The sequence below is a fragment of the Phyllopteryx taeniolatus genome, chromosome 2 (assembly GCF_024500385.1).
Source record: "Phyllopteryx taeniolatus isolate TA_2022b chromosome 2, UOR_Ptae_1.2, whole genome shotgun sequence".
Lineage (NCBI taxonomy): Eukaryota > Metazoa > Chordata > Actinopteri > Syngnathiformes > Syngnathidae > Phyllopteryx > Phyllopteryx taeniolatus.
This window is the reverse complement of record NC_084503.1, coordinates 4,071,592-4,090,813: the sequence shown is the minus strand read 5'-3', so window position 1 is coordinate 4,090,813 and position 19,222 is coordinate 4,071,592. Positions and strand designations below refer to the sequence as shown.

The 19,222-nt window shown below is 42.5% G+C and overlaps 1 protein-coding gene across 6 annotated transcripts in view; it reads left to right on the top strand.

Moving 5' to 3' along the window:
* zfhx3b (zinc finger homeobox 3b) overlaps positions 1 to 19,222 on the top strand; it is a 272,875-nt gene that overhangs the window by 173,339 nt on the left and 80,314 nt on the right. For 5 of the 6 annotated variants that reach the window (XM_061754423.1, XM_061754432.1, XM_061754450.1 and 2 more), the window contains one exon: positions 876 to 1,372. In XM_061754423.1, coding sequence (XP_061610407.1) covers positions 876 to 1,372 — 497 coding nt within the window. The remainder of the gene's footprint in view (positions 1 to 875; positions 1,373 to 19,222) is intronic. The other variant, XM_061754461.1, reaches the window with a different exon arrangement.

Here is a 19,222-nt window from a genome sequence, read left to right as displayed (position 1 = left end):
AACACACTGGAATAGTAACTTGCAACTGGTGTACAGACACTGTATCACTTACAGTATTAATGCACTGTACAACAAAAATGTGAAAACTTACATAAAGAACAAATGAGTGCTTAGTTAGTGGTATAAAATTACAAGTGAGTGACGGCCAAACTAGTTCATTACATACATGATTTGCATGCAAAGTGGTGTCAATTCTACGTAGCCACTTTTGGCAGAGAAAGTTTATAGCACAGCAATCAAAGGCAAAAGTCCCAGTTGGTCTATGAATGTTTTATACATTATTCAAGTTCTATGATTGATACCAAATGATGTTTTTTTTTTTTTTTCTTCACATTGCAGTCTGTTCCGATTCTGTGTCAATCTGGTTAAAATAAGATAAAGTACTGAACAAAAGCAGTTTGTTGTACGGAAATAATTGGAAACGTTCTCCAAAATAATCTTTTCTATGGTATTTACTGACAGACAAGCTATGAACATGTATGTAGGCCAAACAAGTCAATGTGGACAATAATTGACTGAAATCTTAGTTTTGTCCCATTGGACAGTCAGGCATTGAGTCTCTTCTCTTTCAAAGCCCTACAGTCCAAGAAACAAGTCACCTCTCATTATTTATCAAGCAAAGTAGAACTGCTTGACTTTACTTATGATGTTATCTGCAATAAGGTTGACACGGTGACTCTGCTTCTGCCAGAATCAACCATTAATGAATACTTGAAGCGTACAGTACTACTGAGACATGAAACGATCTGTGAGCTGAACTACAGTTCGGTTCTTAAACTTGAAATATGTTGAGTGCAATGAGAGTTATTCAATACGTCTTTATTTCCCACTTTTCATTTTTCTCCTTTTCTGTCTGTGTTCCCGACACATCCAAGTAGGTGGGGAGATCCCGATGGATATGCGCCTGGGTAGTGGCCAGTTGGTGTCAGAAGAGCTGATGACCCTGGGAGAAAGTCTATCACAAACTAGCGACCCTTCGCTCAAACTATTCCAGTGCGCCGTGTGCAACCGCTTCACCACTGACAACCTGGATGTTCTCGGCATGCACATGGGCGGCGAGCGCAGCCTACCTGAAGAGGAGTGGCGCGCCGTGGTGGGCGACTCTCACCAGTGCAAGTTGTGCCACTACACCACTCAACTCAAGGCCAATTTCCAGCTCCACTGCAAGACGGACAAGCACGTTCAAAAGTACCAGCTCGTGGCCCATATCAAGGAGGGAGGCAAAGGCAACGAGTGGCGACTGAAATGCGTGGCCATTGGCAATCCGGTGCACCTGAAATGCAACGCTTGCGACTACTACACGAACAGCTTGGAAAAGTTGCGGATGCACACGGTCAATTCCCGACACGAGGCGAGCCTCAAACTTTACAAGGTCAGTGGTCTTCTAGCTGTTTCATGAGAGTCAATTTCTTTTGCTGGATAGAGAGTACAGTTAGGCCGCCGCACACCGAGTGTTGCGGTCGAAACCGACAAACTGTCATCCAATTTGACAACTAATTTTGCCGCGATTCAAAATTTGAATCGGCGGTGAACGGTGTCGGCCAGTCCAAAATGTTGTAACACATGAGCTTTCGCAACAAAAATATACTCTGTTGAAAGGCTGGTCAACCTCATTCTTGCTCAGATATCAAATCTATTCTCACCATAGGAAATACAATCAGTTTACACAATCAGTTTCAGGATCAAATTTCCCTCATTTATTCATCATTTTTTTGCATTCATTAAATTGGATTACAGTTTATATTGTAACTAATACAGTCTGAGTCCTTCACTTTCGGTGTGCTCCTTTTTCGGAAGTGTTGATATTGTGTTGTACACTGACATCTTATCTGCTGATCTTTAAAGAACGTTTGGTTGAATTTCAAATGGTACAACAATTTCAAGGGCTGTAGAGGTTCCATTAAACAAAACAGAGAAAATGATACTCTTACAGGAAGCTGGTATGCAAGAACCCAGAGACGAGGCCTTCTTGCAATGTTGGAAGCATAGTACAACGTAATTGCAATGCAGTCTACTATGCTGTTGAGGCATTTGTGGTCATTTGTTGTATAACCTTGCTGGTGGCTCCATAGAATGAAGGCCACCTTACTTTCACGAGACGAACACGGCCGATGAAGCTGCTCTTTAGACGTGGGGTGGATCACTTGGAGATGAATGAAGAAGTGCGAGTAGCCAGAGGTTTGGTGCTAATACTCCCCGGAGCAGGAGAGGCTGAATTGTTCTCGACAGCCGTATTGATTTTTGCTGGACTTGGAGCTTCACCTTCTCCTCTAATCATTCCATAATAGCCAATGGATGAACACTCTCCGAACAAATGGCCATAAATCTAACAGCCCTGATTCCACTTAGGTACCTATCCTGTGAGTCTGCGGTTTGACCACTCTACACTTAACCCAAACTGGCACATACACACGTGTAGAATAAGCGCACACAACAAATCACTGACAAGCACAGATAACACATCCTCTCTGTAAGTCATTACATACACTGCAATATAATCTTAGAATTACAGTATTTACACACACCACCTCTCCTTGAAAATGTTGACTTCATTTCATGTCTACTCCCTTGCCTAAAGTGATTCTTTTGCTGAAAATAAGTTTTCATTCGTCTACATTTTTACATAGGTTGATTTTATAGTATATTTTAAAAATCACAGATTAAGAGGCATGTGAGCAAATGTGCTGTCCATCCGCATGAAAAGGTCAATTTAAAGTGGTCTGCAAAACCCTTCAAAAAGACTGTCCATAAAATAATTTTGCTTTATGAATACTTTATTGCAACCACCGGCATAGTACGCAGCTCTCCTCTCTCTGAGGCTTTTATATTGAAACGACATGAGAGAAAAATCGATGTTCCTGCTTTGGTTAAAGGGGAAGGTGAGAAACAGGCTCCAAGTAATGTCGTCAAAGAGGTCCAAGGGATGAGGAGGAAGCTAGTTCAACCTGTAAGAACAGGAAAATCCCCAGCCTCGTATCGAGCAAGGAGTGTGTTCTGAGCCCACTTCCAAGTGGACCTTTCTGCCAGACTTACCCTGGCCTTCATTCTAATGACAGTCTTGCATTAAACCAGATTAGATTCTGGCAACCTCTCTCTCTCTCCTCCTCCTCACACCTTTTGGGAGGGATGGATTGTTTTTGTCTCATAGGATATACTGTGCACTTTATATTACATTATATGTGCGATTTCCTCTTTGCACCGAGCCCAAGAGTAAAAGAGAACCAGATTTTCTCATGTCTCTTTTTCTGCTCAAGTTTTTCGGAGAAGACATATGTCATACCGCTGCTTGGGCTGTGGGGGGATTAAATATGTACAACACATCTAGGCATGATCATTTTTATGACTTAAGCCTCTTACGTTGGCTCTGTGCTTCTTAAAACCAGTGGATCTTAAGAGCAAAACTGTCCAGAACTTACCTGCATTCTCTCCCCAGAGAGGATCTCATAAGCTCAACCCTCAACCAAACTCAAGTACGCAAAAACAACGATGCACGCTTGTTGACAAGTCTTATTTCATGACTTGGCATTCTGTGACTCACAAATGTGATTAGCGGACAACAAGTACATGGTTGTAAGGCCTCTTGGCAGCATTGACTCTGCACTTGATGTCACAGTCTTAACACTGTTGAATTTACTGTCCTGGTGGAGATGCTGGCAGACACAAACCCATATTAGCCCAAACCTGTAACCCCCAACTTGGCATTTTATGCAAAAATGAAAAAGGAAAAGCCCCACGCATTTATTACTCCCCAAATAAATCTGATACAAATAGCTCAATGTTCACCCTTTTAGGGAAAATAAATCAAATCAGCATAAACCGAGTGTAAGATGATGCTTGGGATACTTCACCAAAATCAAACTGGTTTGCATTAAACAGGCCCTTTGTGTGCACAGCTCTATATAAATTGGAGCCTGTAATTACTGGAATTAAAAAGGGAGGTTGAAACCTAGAGCTAAGCTGCATGGGATAATTTGAGAGTCTGTGGTATGTGGGCCATATTAGGGCTTTCTAAAAATATCAACCCCACCACCTCATGTATTGGAATGTTCCAAAAGACCACAGAAACATCCAGCAAGTCACCCTAACCGCACAGACCACCACACGTTGGGGGGGGGTGATGACTTCTTCTGCAGTGCACTGTGCTCTCTGATGACAGATTCCATTCTAAGTAATACAGGCTCTGCCAACGTGCTCTTGTGCTGTGAGCCTGAGTTTCTTCTTTGCCATGTGGACCAACAAGTTTTATGTAGTCCCGATGATGATAGTAAGCCACGTGCCCCCCAAAAATACAGTTGTTGTTGTTAGTGTACAGTGTTTTCGGAATATGCATGTCCTCTCGCGTATATTCTCATTTTCCAGTTCTCCGTGTGAATATGATAGCTCTGATACTAACAGCCAGCCTCAGGGCAAACTATGTGTTAGTTTGGAGGTGAGATGAGTGGAACTAATCCAGCTCTTAGGCTCTGGCTGCTCTGTCCAGACAGAATGGGTGGGGCCAAACCAGGCCCCAGCTTCCAGTCAAGGGTTCGGGAAAAGGGGAGGAACAAACATGGGTGGTGTGTGGTGGGGGGGGTTAGCTGGCAACCTTCCTTGCCGGTGCAATCGACGGTAATTGAGATTGATTGAATGTTATTTTTCTTCTTGCAAATGTAGTCCATTAGCTTGGCACTTGCATAATCAGTTTAGAGCGCAGTTAGCTGAATGTAATCATGTTCCTCAGTGTCTGCTCGCACAAAATCCACTCCAGATGCCGCTTGGCCGTGGACTGAGAGGCAGAGAGTGCCGTCGCTATCAAATGTGGGATCTTTCTTGAAAGTTCTGACACCCCTGCCTCCAAGGTTGGTCCTGCATTGTTGAGCATATGCAAACTTTTCAATTCGTCCACTACAATTCAAATCTGCTGTCTGTCTCATACATGTGGAACTTCTGACAATGATTTGCTCTTTACGTATACCAACATACAGAGTAAAGTGGAGCTCAGGGGCTGGCCAATGACAAACACAAAACATCTGTCTTGGATGGTGATTTTACCATTATTTTACCCTTGAGTGCTTTCTACAAGAATTAGTGTACACAGCAGCATGAAGAATACGTATCTGTAGAATCCACAGAGCAGAGAGGAAAAGAGACTGTAACGTAAATGAAAGGATTAGCAGTTGCATGGCATCAGCATGTTTCACTGATGATCCTGCTCACTGGCTTGCAGGTTGGATGATCTCTTTACATCCGTGATTAGAAGTGCCGTGATTGATTTCTGTAGTGAGCTATAGCCTGTGCCCGTGGGACCATCGCAAGTAAGTTGTAGATCCACACTCCGCACATTAAGCAAAGCCAACAATGACTGGTAAAACAGATGGTTGACGACGACTTTCCAGATTTTATTTGACCCATTGTCAGGGTTGTCCAATGTTAATGCCTGTGCTGTTCTATGCTGGCCTATTTGAATCATTTCCCAAGAGTTAGAACTTTGACATTGTACTCGAATGATTTGACACATGGAATAAGACAAAAAGTCTGGTAATGTTAGAAGCTACTTGGCAAAGTGATGTCCAGCTGGAGCTTGGCCTAACCCTCTAGACATCTATGATAAGGAGGTGTAGGAGGAGGATGGAGAGAAGGGATGGGGGGCAGGAGGGTGGGAAGGAGAGATACTCTAATTATCATGGCTTGCCTATGATTGTTCAGTAATAGTGCTCAGTGGGAAAGGTTGCAGCAGTTCCAGGAAGAGCTGAGCGCTGATTTACTGGTACTACCGCTCTAATAAAGCGCTTGCTGCACATCCTGGGAGACAGCCCATTCTCCCATTTTACATGCATAAGCTTTTGATTGCACACAGAAGTAGACATACCCACACACATCTTAGAAATTAGAGTTAATCATCACTTATTGGGGACATCTTCCTGATTCATACAGTTTGCACAAGTTTGTCATCACCCCACTTTTTGTCATCTACAGTTAAATAGGCTAAAAGCTCAATCAAGTCCAAATACAGATCATGTCTTTTAACCCACTAAACCAATTGTGACTGTTAACCTATTTGTCTAATTCAGTGCTTAACTTTTCTTGAGACCATTCCTCAGCCCAAACCTTCAGTTTTATAATCCAAGAGACTGTGCTATTCACTAAGGATAAAACACTTAATATTTTATTAGGCTATTGCACTGCTGCTTTGAGTCAACATATTTTGTTTACATGTACTCATTTGAAATTGCAACATAGCTCGGATGAAGGGTCTATATGGAACATTAGTCGGTCTATCTCTTGTACTATGTCCGTAACACCTGATGGACAGTGTCAATGGCCAGTTGAATGTTCTCCCAGATGGACAATCCTGTGACTCCATGTAGTTCCTAAACTGAAGGGATGGAGAGAGTGAAGCAGGCAGGCTTACCGGCTCTGTGCCATCAATACTTCAATGGCTTAGCCACCAGATTAATGGCCTCCGCGTGGTTGGAGCTGCAAAACTACTCAGCTCTGAGGTCTGTGTTCAGTGGGGCTTTACATGAAAGCAAGTTAGGGTGAGGAGACTGATGAGGAGACAGGATACCACCTCTCTTACGGACCAGGAGCATCACACTGGGAGCAGTGTTCTGTTTGGACTTAACCTACTGAGTAGGGCTGTGGAACACATGCAGTATATTATGCAAAGTTATGGTTATGTGGACCTTGCTGTTGATTAATTTTAATGTCCTTGCCTTTGTCACTTGTCTAAAATTTACAGTAAATGTGCTGTTCCACCATAAATAGGTTCTGCCCCTTATTCATTTGGTTTATACACTAGAACAGCCTTACACAGTGTGATGTTCACGTATTAAATGATAATGTTGTCACTGAGGATAACAGTTATTTATCAGTCGAGCCTTGTTGCTCTGTTTGTGTGGAAGCAGCCAGAGTCAACAGAGATTAAATTTCCTGTACAAAAAGTATACCATTGTACATTTAAGGGGTACAATTGCTAGTCACTGGAGAGTCACCGTCAAAGGTTCCAGTTTGGGAACAGCCAGGTACATCTTTTGATACTTGGCAGGCGTCTTCGGAGACCAATAATTAGCCTTATGCCGCACGTTACTGTGAAGACTGTACCCTGAGTGACAAAAATTGGCTGCTACGGTGTTATTTGTGATTTCTAGTCCTAGTCCAAAGGAGGGAACATTCTGCTAGTTTTTCTCCCTTTTCCTTTATTCCAACACATTTGTCTCCTAGATCTCTCCAAATTGAAGTGCCATTGATTCTGTTTGGATTGGAAAAGTCTCGTTGGCTGTTGATCGTTTTCAAGTAACATAAACCCTGATGCGTGAAAACACCTTAAATCAGACTATTCTGGAGCACAAAATCTCTGTGACCTATCAAGACTTTTAGTTGGTTTGGTGCTGGCTGTATATCGTTTTGTTTTTTTTTTTGCCGAATTTGCCATGTGCTGGAGTCAACAGTTCGAATTGGGAGCTATAAATCTATCAGTGTTGTGTGGATGATGTTTCCTCCAGATGTAGAAGAAAAGATTTCATTCTTCAGTAATTAAACGACGCAGCCCCGAGTGTCATGCGGTTTTTATTGGGGCCTCTGGAAAATATCATTTGCATCTTGTTTTCTCATCATGTCTATGATTCTTCAATACAAAATATGGAAAAAGGATAGAGAATAAAATCCCTTGTTTAAATTATTAGGCAGTGATGTCAGAGGTAGCGATGGGGAGCGTTGGGTGGAGGCTCAAAGGGGTCAAAGGCATAGTCTTGGAAACGAGGCAATTTTATAGTTCCTCAGATGAAGTATTTCGGGGGGAAAAGTTCTTTTTCAGTGCCAGGAATGTTCCCAAACGTTATCTTTCCCACGGGTGTCATCTTCTACACCTGGGTTTTACTTTAAACCTTCTCCCGGAATAAGAGGGAATGGGTTTGAGTGGGAGAAAGTGATAGTGAATGAAAGAGAGAGGCAGCAAGAACAGTTGGGGATAAGAATGCTCTTTAACTTCTCAAGGGCGCCGATACTGTATGGCCTTCACATTTCACCATGACAAAATAGACAGGGTAGTCTAGCAAAAAAAAAAAATAATAATAATAATAATTATTATTATATATATATAAAACAAGTGTGCTACTATACAGTGGTGTTAAGCCCCGCCGATATATTATGCTTGCTCTTTTCTCGCCTTTACCTCAGCCTACTGCTTTTATTCTGAAAATAAAGCAGGCAGAGGTGATAAGAGCAAGTGAAAGAATTTGTATTTATTTATTTAGTTATTTTTTTAACACTAGAGGTTCTAGATATTTTTCAATCAAATTCAGATTCACAAAAATGCCCTTCTTGGCAGATTATTTTATTGTGTCAGTCAATATCAACAAATCAAGTCAGCTATAGCCCAGAAATGAAGAACAGCTGTATCATTCAAACATAAATCCTCACTTCAGATGACATAGCTCTGTCACTAATTAGGAATTTCCTTATTATGTGCTCGTTAGGTTGGAGTAGCCATATTGAAATAATTTGAAGCATGGAGGACTGTCTGTGCAGCTACCGTTAAAGTGACGGCTCTTGGAGCTGTTCAAAGTTGGAAAGGGTGAGATCTGGAATCCAATTTATGGCTCAAATGATTGATGCTGAAATTCATGCACACACAAAACACACACACACACACACGTATGCAATCTTGTCCAAGGAGGATAGAATTTCATCGGCGTGTGTTTGTCAGCAGTGTGAATAGCATAAATAGGGGGGGGGACTATAATTTTTCATGAATATCTGATCAGTGTGTGGATCTTTTTTTTAATTTTCGTTTCAGTTGGGTCACTTGAAAGTAGATGATGATGAACTGTATCTGACTTAATAATGTGTAATATATATATATAGATATATAGATATATCTATATATATATAATAACCAATTTCAGCCTCTTCCCTTACTCTGCGGGAGCCGTGCGACATTATGTCGCCTCAAGATTGAAAGTCTGTTTTTTGGACAATGAAAATGAAAATAATTTGGAAAGATACGTTTGAGTAAGTGCTGGCACGGTGGTAGACTGGTTAGCACATCTGCCTCACAGTTCTGGGGATCGAGGTTCAAATCCCCACTCCGCCTGTGTGGAGTTTGCATGTTCTCCCCGTGCCTAGGTGGGTTTTTTCCGGCTACTCCGGTTTCCTCCCACATCCCAAAAGCATGTTGTTTGTCTCTATGTGCCCTGAGATTGGCCGGCGACCGGTTCAGGGTGTACCCCGCCTCCCGCCCTAGGATAGCTGGGATAGGCTCCCGCAGTCCACGACCCTAGTGCGGATAACCGGTGAAGAAAATGGATGGATGGACGTTTGAGTAAGCCTGTTTTGTTAAAAAATGGTCCGGTGTAATGCTTCGGTGCAGAGGGAGCTGGTCAGCCATGATGAGAAGGGTGTGCAGATTTATTTCTACTTAGTAAAATGCTTAGTCAGCCGGTTGTTTTATTTATTGTATCACTCATGACTGTAAAACCTTTCAGAAAGAGTTGGGAAGATGATGTTACCACAGTCATTAACTTTTGTGACGTATCAAGAACTTTTTGTCCAGTCGGGGTAGGGGGGGTTTGGCGGGTTGGCGTGAACAAGCAATTTTTCCCCCCTATAATAAATTATTATGAGTTTGGGGTGGTGTTGCGTTGATGTTAGTGCGCAGCAGTATATGTTAGCAAGATAATTTATTTGGTAACTCCAGGAAGATGACATTTTAGTTTTTTTAATTTCTTTAAAAGTAGTGATTTTGTTGAATGCAAGGATTCCGCCTGACAGCAACGATATGGTTTTTCAAATACCATGTGTGTGTGTATGTATGAAATATCTATCACATCTGGAGGGTCTAATGCTTTCAAATGATCGTCCCTGCAATGGTCTCCGCCCAGTTTTCAACTTAACTTTTAAATCATTAAACATGATGAAGCCATCTCCACAAAGTCAGAGGTTTATATACGAAAATCAAACTCCATCTGCCATCCCTGATCAGACGCAACAGCCATCAGGCCAGGGTTACCAAGGCAGAACAGGAAAAGCCATTAACTGCCAATCACTGCATCGATCGACAAGCCGGCTCACCACTATCACCCCGTCGGCCCCCACCCACCCCTGCCCGCAGAAAACACACACGTTTAATGCACCCTTACTGTACAGTGCACACAAACACATGCAGCATTGCATTAACATCGTCTTTGTTGTTTTCCATCCACGTTGCGTGATGGCGAAAAAGCTAGTCCAATTGGTTTTATTCCTGCTTGAACCAACTTATCTTTTTTAATTATCTGCAGTGTAGATTGCAAGATCAACATTGTGCAGAGTTTAGATTAAGGTTGTCTTTTTCTTTAAATGGCAGCTCAGCAAACACAGTGTGTACACCGAAGAGCAGTCAAGATGCTGTTTAAAAGATGTTACTTGGTTATCTCCTCGTTAATGTAATGCATCTCGGTGGAGTCCACTGCCCTGTCAGAATGGAAACAGACACCCCACCCAGCTCAGATCTCCACCACAGTTTTGGGAGCCAACCCTTAGATAAAAATAGGAAACTAATAGAGTCAGTGAAGGGCAACAAAAAAGAAAGATTGATTCCACCCTCCTTTCTTTTTTCATCTAGGTTTGTACTAGTGAGGGTCATTAGAAGAATATTTGCCCACTTCCCAATTTAGCAGAGACGCTGTGTATCACAGGGATCTGGATCAGAGGTCAGGGCTAAGGGGAGCAATTACACGGGATGGATCCAGAATCGCTTGGCCTGTCCCATTGTGTGTTGTGTTGGCAGTAACAGATAGGTGAGCTAAAAGGGAGGCAGAAGCCATGTACTGTATTGAACATGGTTGTATTATATTGTTAAGAGTTTTTACTGATGGTAATGCATTTGTCATGGGCATAGACGTTTGCACGCATGGACTGGTAACCAATGTTTTTAGATACTGTATCTCAGAATCGTTTTGGAATGACGAGGCATTTGTAATAATGATTGATAATTAAGGATAAAATGTCTGTCATTGTCATGGCGGATCACTTATTTTGATGCTTTGTGATAGTAGTGGACCAGCCTGTATACCTCTCATGTTGTGTTACCGCTAGCATAGCATAATATTCCCGTCAAAGGTTGTTCGCAATGCTGGTAAAAACTTTTTTTTCCCACCACTAAAACATGGTATTATAAAACAGATAAGTTCGTGTTCAGTATGTACATTCATGTCCATGTCTTTGTCTATTGCAAGCATCGTCACCTTAGTCAGCTCGTACACAAATGCTGTCAAGTTAACAACTGTACCGTGAGCCCATGGAGTCAGAACACCCAGTTCTTCCTTACTGTAGCTTGAACTGCCTTTAAACGTTCCGAGACTACACATTACCTGATAAAGGTTGACTATGTGCATACTTTTGATAGAGCCTTTTCAGGAGCCACACAATAGCCGGCGACAGAGCATATATGATAGATGAAGCCTGAAGCCTTGACGAGTTGCGTCTGTGGTGGCCTCGTGCGCACACACGAGAAGGAGGGAGGGAGGGAGGGAGGGAAGGCGGGCAGAGATAGAACCCAGACCAGCCATTTTCCTCGTTCAGCGCATAAATATTTGTGCAGCTGATTTATAAACAGTTGAATGAGAGAAGAGATGAAAGTGAGCAGTGATGTTTATGTAGACCTTTTTTGGGGGGGCTCAGATTAATGACTACACTATATATCATAAGGCCTATTGGCCGGCCTCACTTTAAGTGCATGCCCTGTACCCGTCCTAGGAGCTTTAACCCCAGTACCGAACTCTCTGCCTGAGGTCAGGGACTTTTTAGGTGTGTTTCTGGCTATGTCATGGTGTCAGTGCACTGAGGAGGAGGCATCGTGTACCGGTGGTGGTGTGCTAGCATTTGTCACAGTGGACAGCTGCACATGCTGATTCTGGCTGCCAGCTGGTCAGATGCAACACAAAGGCCATGTCTCCTGTACAGCAGTTACAAGGGATTAGGAAGTGGGTGAGTCCCTGTGTGTTTAGCCTATGCATGTGTTTGGGCTTGCATAAAAGCATACATCCAAACATTGTGTTGTACAACCCCAATTCCAATGAATTTGGGACGTTGTGTTAAACATAAATAAAACAGAATACAATTATTTGCAAATCATGTTAAACCTATATTTAATTGAATACTCTACAAAGACAAGATATTTAATGTTCAAACTGATGAACTTTATTGTTTTTAGCAAATAATCATTTACTTAGAATTTTATGGCTGCAACACATTCCCAAAAAGCTGTGACCGGTGGGAAAAAAGACTGAGAAAGTTGAGTAATGCTCATCAAACACCTGTTTGGAACATCCCAAGGTGAACATGCTAATTGGGAACAGGTGGGTGCCATGATTGGGTATAAAAGGAGCTGCCCTGAATTGCTCAGTCATTCACAAGCAAAGATGGGGCGAGGTTCACCTCTTTGTGAACAAGTGCGTGAGAAAATAGTCGAACAGTTTAAGGACAATGTTCCTCAACGTACAATTGCGAGGAATTTACGGATTTCATCCTCTACGGTCCATAATATCATCAAAAGGTTCAGAGAATCTGGAGAAATCACTGCATGTAAGCGGCAAGGCCGAAAACCAACATTGAATGCCCGTGACCTTCGATCCCTCAGGCGCCACTGCATCAAAAACCGACATCAATGTGTAAAGGATATCACCGCATGGGCTCAGGAAGACTTGTAAAAGTGTTCTGTGGTCCAAAGAGTCCACATTTAAAAATTTTTGGGGAAATTGTGGACGTCGTGTCCTCCGGGCCAAAGAGGAAAAGAACCATCCGGACTGTTATGGACGCAAAGTTCAAAAGCCAGCATCTGTGATGGTATGGGGCTGTGTTAATGCCAATGGCATGGTTAACTTAGACAATCCATGAAGGCACCATTAATGCTGAAAGGTATATCCAGGTTTTGGAGAAATATATGCTGCCATCCAAGCAACGTCTTTTTCATGGACGCCCCTGCTTATTTCAGCAAGTCAATGCCAAACCACATTCTGCACGTGTTACAACAGCGTGGCTTCGTAGTAAAAGAGTGCGGGTACTAGACTGGCCTGCCTGCAGTCCAGACCTGTCCCCCATTTAAATTGTGCGGCGCATTACCAAGCGTAAAATACGACAATGGAGACCCTGGACTGTTGAATAGCTGAAGCTGTACATCAAGCAAGAATGGGAAATAATTCCACCTACAAAGCTTCAACAATTAGTGTCCTCAGTTCTCAAATATTTATTGAATGTTGTTAAAAGAAAAGGTGGTGTATTCAATTAAATATAGGTTGAACATGATTTGCAAATCATTGTATTCTGTTTTTATTTATTTTTAACACAACATCCCAACTTCATTGGAATTGGGGTTGTACAAAAAGAAGCTATAAATTGTTTATGCATATGCATACAGTGGGTACGGAAATTATTCAGACCCCCTTAAATTTTTCACCCTTTATTATATTGCAGCAATTTGTTAATTTTTTCCCTCATTAATGTACACACAGCACCCCATATTGACAGAAAACAACATAATTGTTGACATTTTTGCTGATTTATTAAAAAAGAAAAACTGAAATATCACACAGCCATAAGTATTCAGACCCTTTGCTGTGACACTCATATATTTAACTCGGGTGCTGTCCATTTCTTCTGATCATCCTTGAGATGGTTCTACACCTTCATTGGAGTCCAGCTGTGTTCTTTTATACTGATTGGACTTGATTAGGAAAGCCACACCCCTGTATATATAAGACTTTACGGCTCACAGTGCATGTCAGAGCAAATGAGAATCATGAGGTCAAATGAACTGCCTGAAGAGCTCAGAGACAGAATTGTGGCATGGCACAGATCTGGTCAAGGGTACAAAAAGAAATTCTGCTGCACTTAAGGTTCCTAAGAGCACAGTGGCCTCCATAATCCTTAAATGGAAGCCGTTTGGGACGACCAGAACCCTTCCTAGAGCTGGCCGTCCGTCCAAACTGAGCAATTGGGGGAGAAGAGCCTTGGTGAGAGAGGTAAAGAAGAACACAAAAATTGCTGTGGCTGAGCACCATAGATGCAGTCTGGAGATGGGAGAAAGTTCTAGAAAGTCAACCATCACTGCAGCCCTCCACCAGTCGGGGCTTTATGGCAGAGTGGCCCGACGGAAGCCTCTCTTCAGTGCAAGACACATGAAAGCCAGCATGGAGTTTGCTAAAAAAAAAAAAACACCCGAAGGACTCCAAGATAGTGAGAAATAAGATTCTCTGGTCTGATGAGACCAAGATAGAAATTGTTGGCCTTAATTCTAAGCGGTATGTGTTGAGAAAACCAGGCACTGCTCCAATACAGTGCCAATAGTGAAGCATGGTGATGACAGCATCATGCTGTGGGGGTGTTTCTCAGCTGCAGGGAGAGGACGACTGGTTACAATTGAAGGAAAGATGAATGCGGCCAAGCACAGGGATATCCTGTACCAAAACCTTCTCCAGGGTGCTCAGAACCTCAGACTGGGCCGAAGCTTTACCTTCAAAAAATACAATGACCATAAGCACACAGCTAAAATACAGAAGGAGTGGCTGTGACTGTTTTTGAATGGCCCAGCCAGAGCCCTGATTTAAACCCAATTGAGCATCTCTGGAGAGACCTGAAAATGGCTGCCCACCAACGTTCACCATCCAACCTGAGAGAACTGGAGAGGATCTGCAAGGAGGAATGGCAGATGATCCCCAAATCCAGATGTGAAAAACTTGTTGCGTCATTCCCAAAAAGACTCATGGCTGTATTAGCTCAAAAGGGTGCTGCTACTAAATACTGAGCAAAGGGTCTGAATACTTACGGCTCTGTGATATTTCAGTTTTTCTTTTTTCATAAATCAGCCAAAATTTCAACAATTCCGTTTTTTTTTCTGTCAATATGGGGTGTTGTGTGTACATTAATGTGAAAAAAAATGAACTGAAATTATTTTAGAAAATGGCTGCAGTATAAAAAAGAGTGACAAATTTAAGGGGGTCTGAAAACTTTCCGTAGCCACTGTACATGTAGATTTAGCATGTCTTGGCCCAACCCCCTATTAGTACTCTCTTCCGCCTCTGGCCCTCTCCTTGATTAATAACAGCTCCAAGAGAGGAGCATGATGAATATGGCTGCTCACTGACCTATGTGGGAGGAAGAATAGCGTTGGTAATGGGGGAGAAAGAGAGAGAGGAGAGGAAAAGAGAAAGTGGGAGAAAAAAAAGAGTCGCTCGCCTGTGTCGCCTGCTGGGACGGGCTGTGCTTCATCCGTGTGGTCAGGCCTGGTGGAGTTGCTGCTTGAGAACAGCCTCGATCAGCGTAGCGCCATGAGACATCGGCTTCTCTAGATGTGAGAACATGGTGACATTTTTTTTTTTTCCACCTCACCTGCCACATCTATAACTCTCAGAAGGGGTTTGACATCATAGATACAGTGAACCTTTGTCTATTGTGGGATTTTCGTTCCACCCTCCCCACCAAAGGCAAAAAAAAAAAACATGATATAGAGAGACCAATTAATTTTTAAACAACTCCTTTAAACATTTAAATCTATTAAAAGACGCGTAAACTTGTTACACTACACTTTTTCAAATTTCAGCAGTAGTACCTTTTCAAGTTTTCCTCAGATTTCACTCTCTTGCTCGCACAGCTCTCCATTTGTCACGTCCACTTGAAGTTTACTTGACAACTGACATGTAAAACTAAATTGAATCAAACACTATGAATCAAACACCAAAATGTTCACTCAAACCGTACTGTATATCAACGAAGGTCTGCCAGCTTAATGCTATCATATAATGCAAAACGCCATAGACGGGCAAACGGACATGAGCGTAGATGTTGCGGTAATTATAAACCTTTAAACCGCTGCTGCTTTTAACACACACATTGAGCAACATCACACATAACAAAAAGTAATTAAACGTTGTATATTTAAACCGCAAACTGTTCAACCAAACCATCCGGTACATTACTCCCAGGCATAATATTCTCTCTCCTCTGTGATCACTTAAAAATCTGCGATATAGCAGCGGCGCAAAAGAAAGCTGGAGTTCACTATACATGCAAACGTTTTTAAAATTAGTAAATCTGTGCTTCTGCAGTGTAACCTTTGCCTGTTTGCATTGTTTATGATGTGTACGCCTGATCAGACAGTGAGCCACCATAGGAGGACTGGCGTGAGCGTATAGACCGCAGATTGTTTTCACGCTGCCGCGTCTCGGTTTGTGTGCGTCGAGTTCAAAGTCCTGCTCGACATCAGAGGGCTGAGACATCTGATGCTGAGTGAGGCTGACTTGCTGCAGCCTGTGGTCTGCAAAGGGTTACTGAATTATTACTGACGGTTTCGGGGGAAGGGGAGGGGGGGGGGGGGGGGAGGCTGTCCGACCACAGGACGGAGGAATATTAATCATTTATTTGATTGTCCGCATGTGCTGATTAATCAATTTGAGTAGGATCTGCAGGATTAACTACCCTATTATTCGCACCGTAAGAACAAGTACCAGAGATAAGACTTTAAAATATCATATTCCATTTATCATGTATTTTTAGGCCCCTGCTGATGAAGGTGAAATAAAAACTGAGGCAAGATTAGGGCGAGCAGCAACACGGGGCAGCGGAAAAGGAGGGAGGAGGGGGGGGGGGGGGGGGGAGTCTTAACTGCAGCTTGTGAGCTATTTCAGAAGATGGGTGAAAGGCAGAGCTTTGTGTTTCCTCCAACCTGGCACAGAAAATCAAGTTGTGCAGCTGCGAGCGAGAGAGCGGCGAGGAAAGGGGGGGGTGGGGAGATGAGAGAAACAGGAAGTTGATGGGAAAATGATAGCTGTCTCCACCTGGAGTAAAGCATGAGCTGGATGGTCTGCGGGAAGGCAAAGCAGGGAGCCGCTCCACTCCTACTTACTCTCTTTAGGTAAGTTGAACTCCTCCAACGATCTTTTAACTCGTGCTTACCCCCTTCACTATCTTCGCAGTCTATAAATTCTCAATCTGCCAACTGTTTAATGCGTTGTGTCATGCGGTAATGCCTTTTGATTGTGACATGCCTCCCTTTGTAAATACAAGAAGCCCTTAAAAAGGCTGTGGTTTCTTTACAAGCGCGGCGCCCCCGGCGCTTTGGTTGGGAATGCACTGACAGGGACTGGAAGAGGAAGTGAGAGAGCGCGAGGTGGTTCGAAACTGTGTACTCTTCCCATTGCTCCTCTTGCCAAGCACTCGCCTTTCTGCCTTTGGTTGCGCAGGCTGGCAGTGAGCGAGAAATGTGAGAGGGAGGAGCATATAGCCTCTCTCCTGGCTCAACACTGCGCCATCATTATGCACTTTTCAGCAGGGTTTTACCTTTAACGCTTTCCTCGCGGTGTTAAGATGAGTCCTCACCATGCTTGATTTGCTGCACAATTACCCAACAGGCCTGCCATGTAATCAATAAACAGGGAAGGGGCCAAGTGGTCGTCTTCAAGAAGTTTGTGCCGTTTGCCTGCGTGCGACACCGGCCTATAAAATATATGTCAGATGTTGTGTCAGGCACGCCTTGTTTGCTTTTCCATTTCTCTATTAAAAATTAAACTGCAGCTCTCAACTACTCGAGTGGAAAGTGAGCTATTTTTCTTGACCTGCGCCTAACTCTGTGAGGTCAGGAACAAATTGTCTCATCAGGACATTAACTAAATATCACGACAAGTTGCGTTTCATGTGATCTTATACGTGTACTTAAGGCAGCCAGCGTAATGGCACTTGACGCACTGAGTAGCCAACACAATTCTTTCTTGGACGTTTTTTGCAAACGGCCTCTTCCAATTAGTTGAGCCTCTGTTTGATTTTTAGTGATGACAACTACATCTCAGCAGCAATTACACTGCTCTGGGAATTATCAGGGTTTAGTTCATTGATCCTCTATTGATCGTCCTGATCGATGAGCACTTTTGTGTCTTTCATATGGAAAGTGAAATTATAGTGTTCCCCCTCCTTTGGCTAATGAGCACACCCGATAGAATTCGCCGGTAAATGTGCACTGCCACACGAGGCCCATATGTATTAGTGACAGAGTCGCTAATGCTCACGGGATATAGGGGGTGGGACTTTTTAGAGGATCCTTTGTCAACACAAGTATCGTACGCTTCTTCCCAGCGAAGAATTTTGAATTTTGGCTCTAAGGATTCTGTTGTACGTTCTCCGTACGCTTTTGTGGGTTATTTATGGGGGGTGTCGTACTTCCTTGCTCTCAAAAACGTTCATGTTGGGTTAAGACTTGAATGTGAGTGGGAAGAGTTGTCTGTGATCCTAAACAGGATGAGTAGTACATAAAATGGATATGCATCAACCGTTAAAAGAAACGGTTTGTTCCACGGTTGTAACACAAAAAATGATCTCAAAAATCGTATTTTTGCTTGAAATGAATGGAAATGCCATAAATCTGTTCCAGCCCCATCAGAAATCCTCAAAATTATTATTTTTTTTAACTAGAAAAATAACACTATGATATTCTACGTTATAAAAATAAATTAATGACATAATTAGATAGAACGTAAAGAATTAAACTTTTTTTTTCTTCAAATCCATGAACGTTGTGCTTCTCCTGGTTTGTGCGCACTGGCCACCTGGGGGGGAGTAAAATATATATATATTTTTTTGCAAAGGATAAATAATATATGCCTGTGAGTATTCTTATATTATCTGTCTACATCTGCTGCGCCACCATTTCTTGTCTAATAGTCGTTGCTTAGAGAGTTGCAACACCGAAAAATTTCAGTTTAAGACTATTCTCCCTCTAAGATAAGCATCATTGCACATGTATAAGTTCCCATTTGCAAAACCATGACATCCAGATCCATGACACACATGCTAGCACAGACGTTTACCAGGAAACTTAGCCAATAAGGTATTTTATCACGCTGTGTTGACCAAATCGGGTTGATAGCCGCATCCAGCACACAACACACGTCACTGTTTTATTAGGATCACGTTCGAATATTGTGTGTTCATAACAGTGCAGTGCCAACAATGGTATGTTTCTTCACTTTTGACAGAGTAATATGTATTCTCATTCCTTAAATGGGGTTTAAAAAAAAAAAGGTGACCATGTTCTTGGAACCTTGTTGTTTTGCTGAACAACTTTTACATATATTGATTGTAAACAAATAGAGGATGCCGGGTGGTCATCTACTGCCACGTATCTGCTTTAAAGGGGAACAGATCCTGGATAAATTCCTCAACTTTGAGTCTGCTTATCCTAAATGGATAAAATGACAAAACAAAAATGAAAAACTTT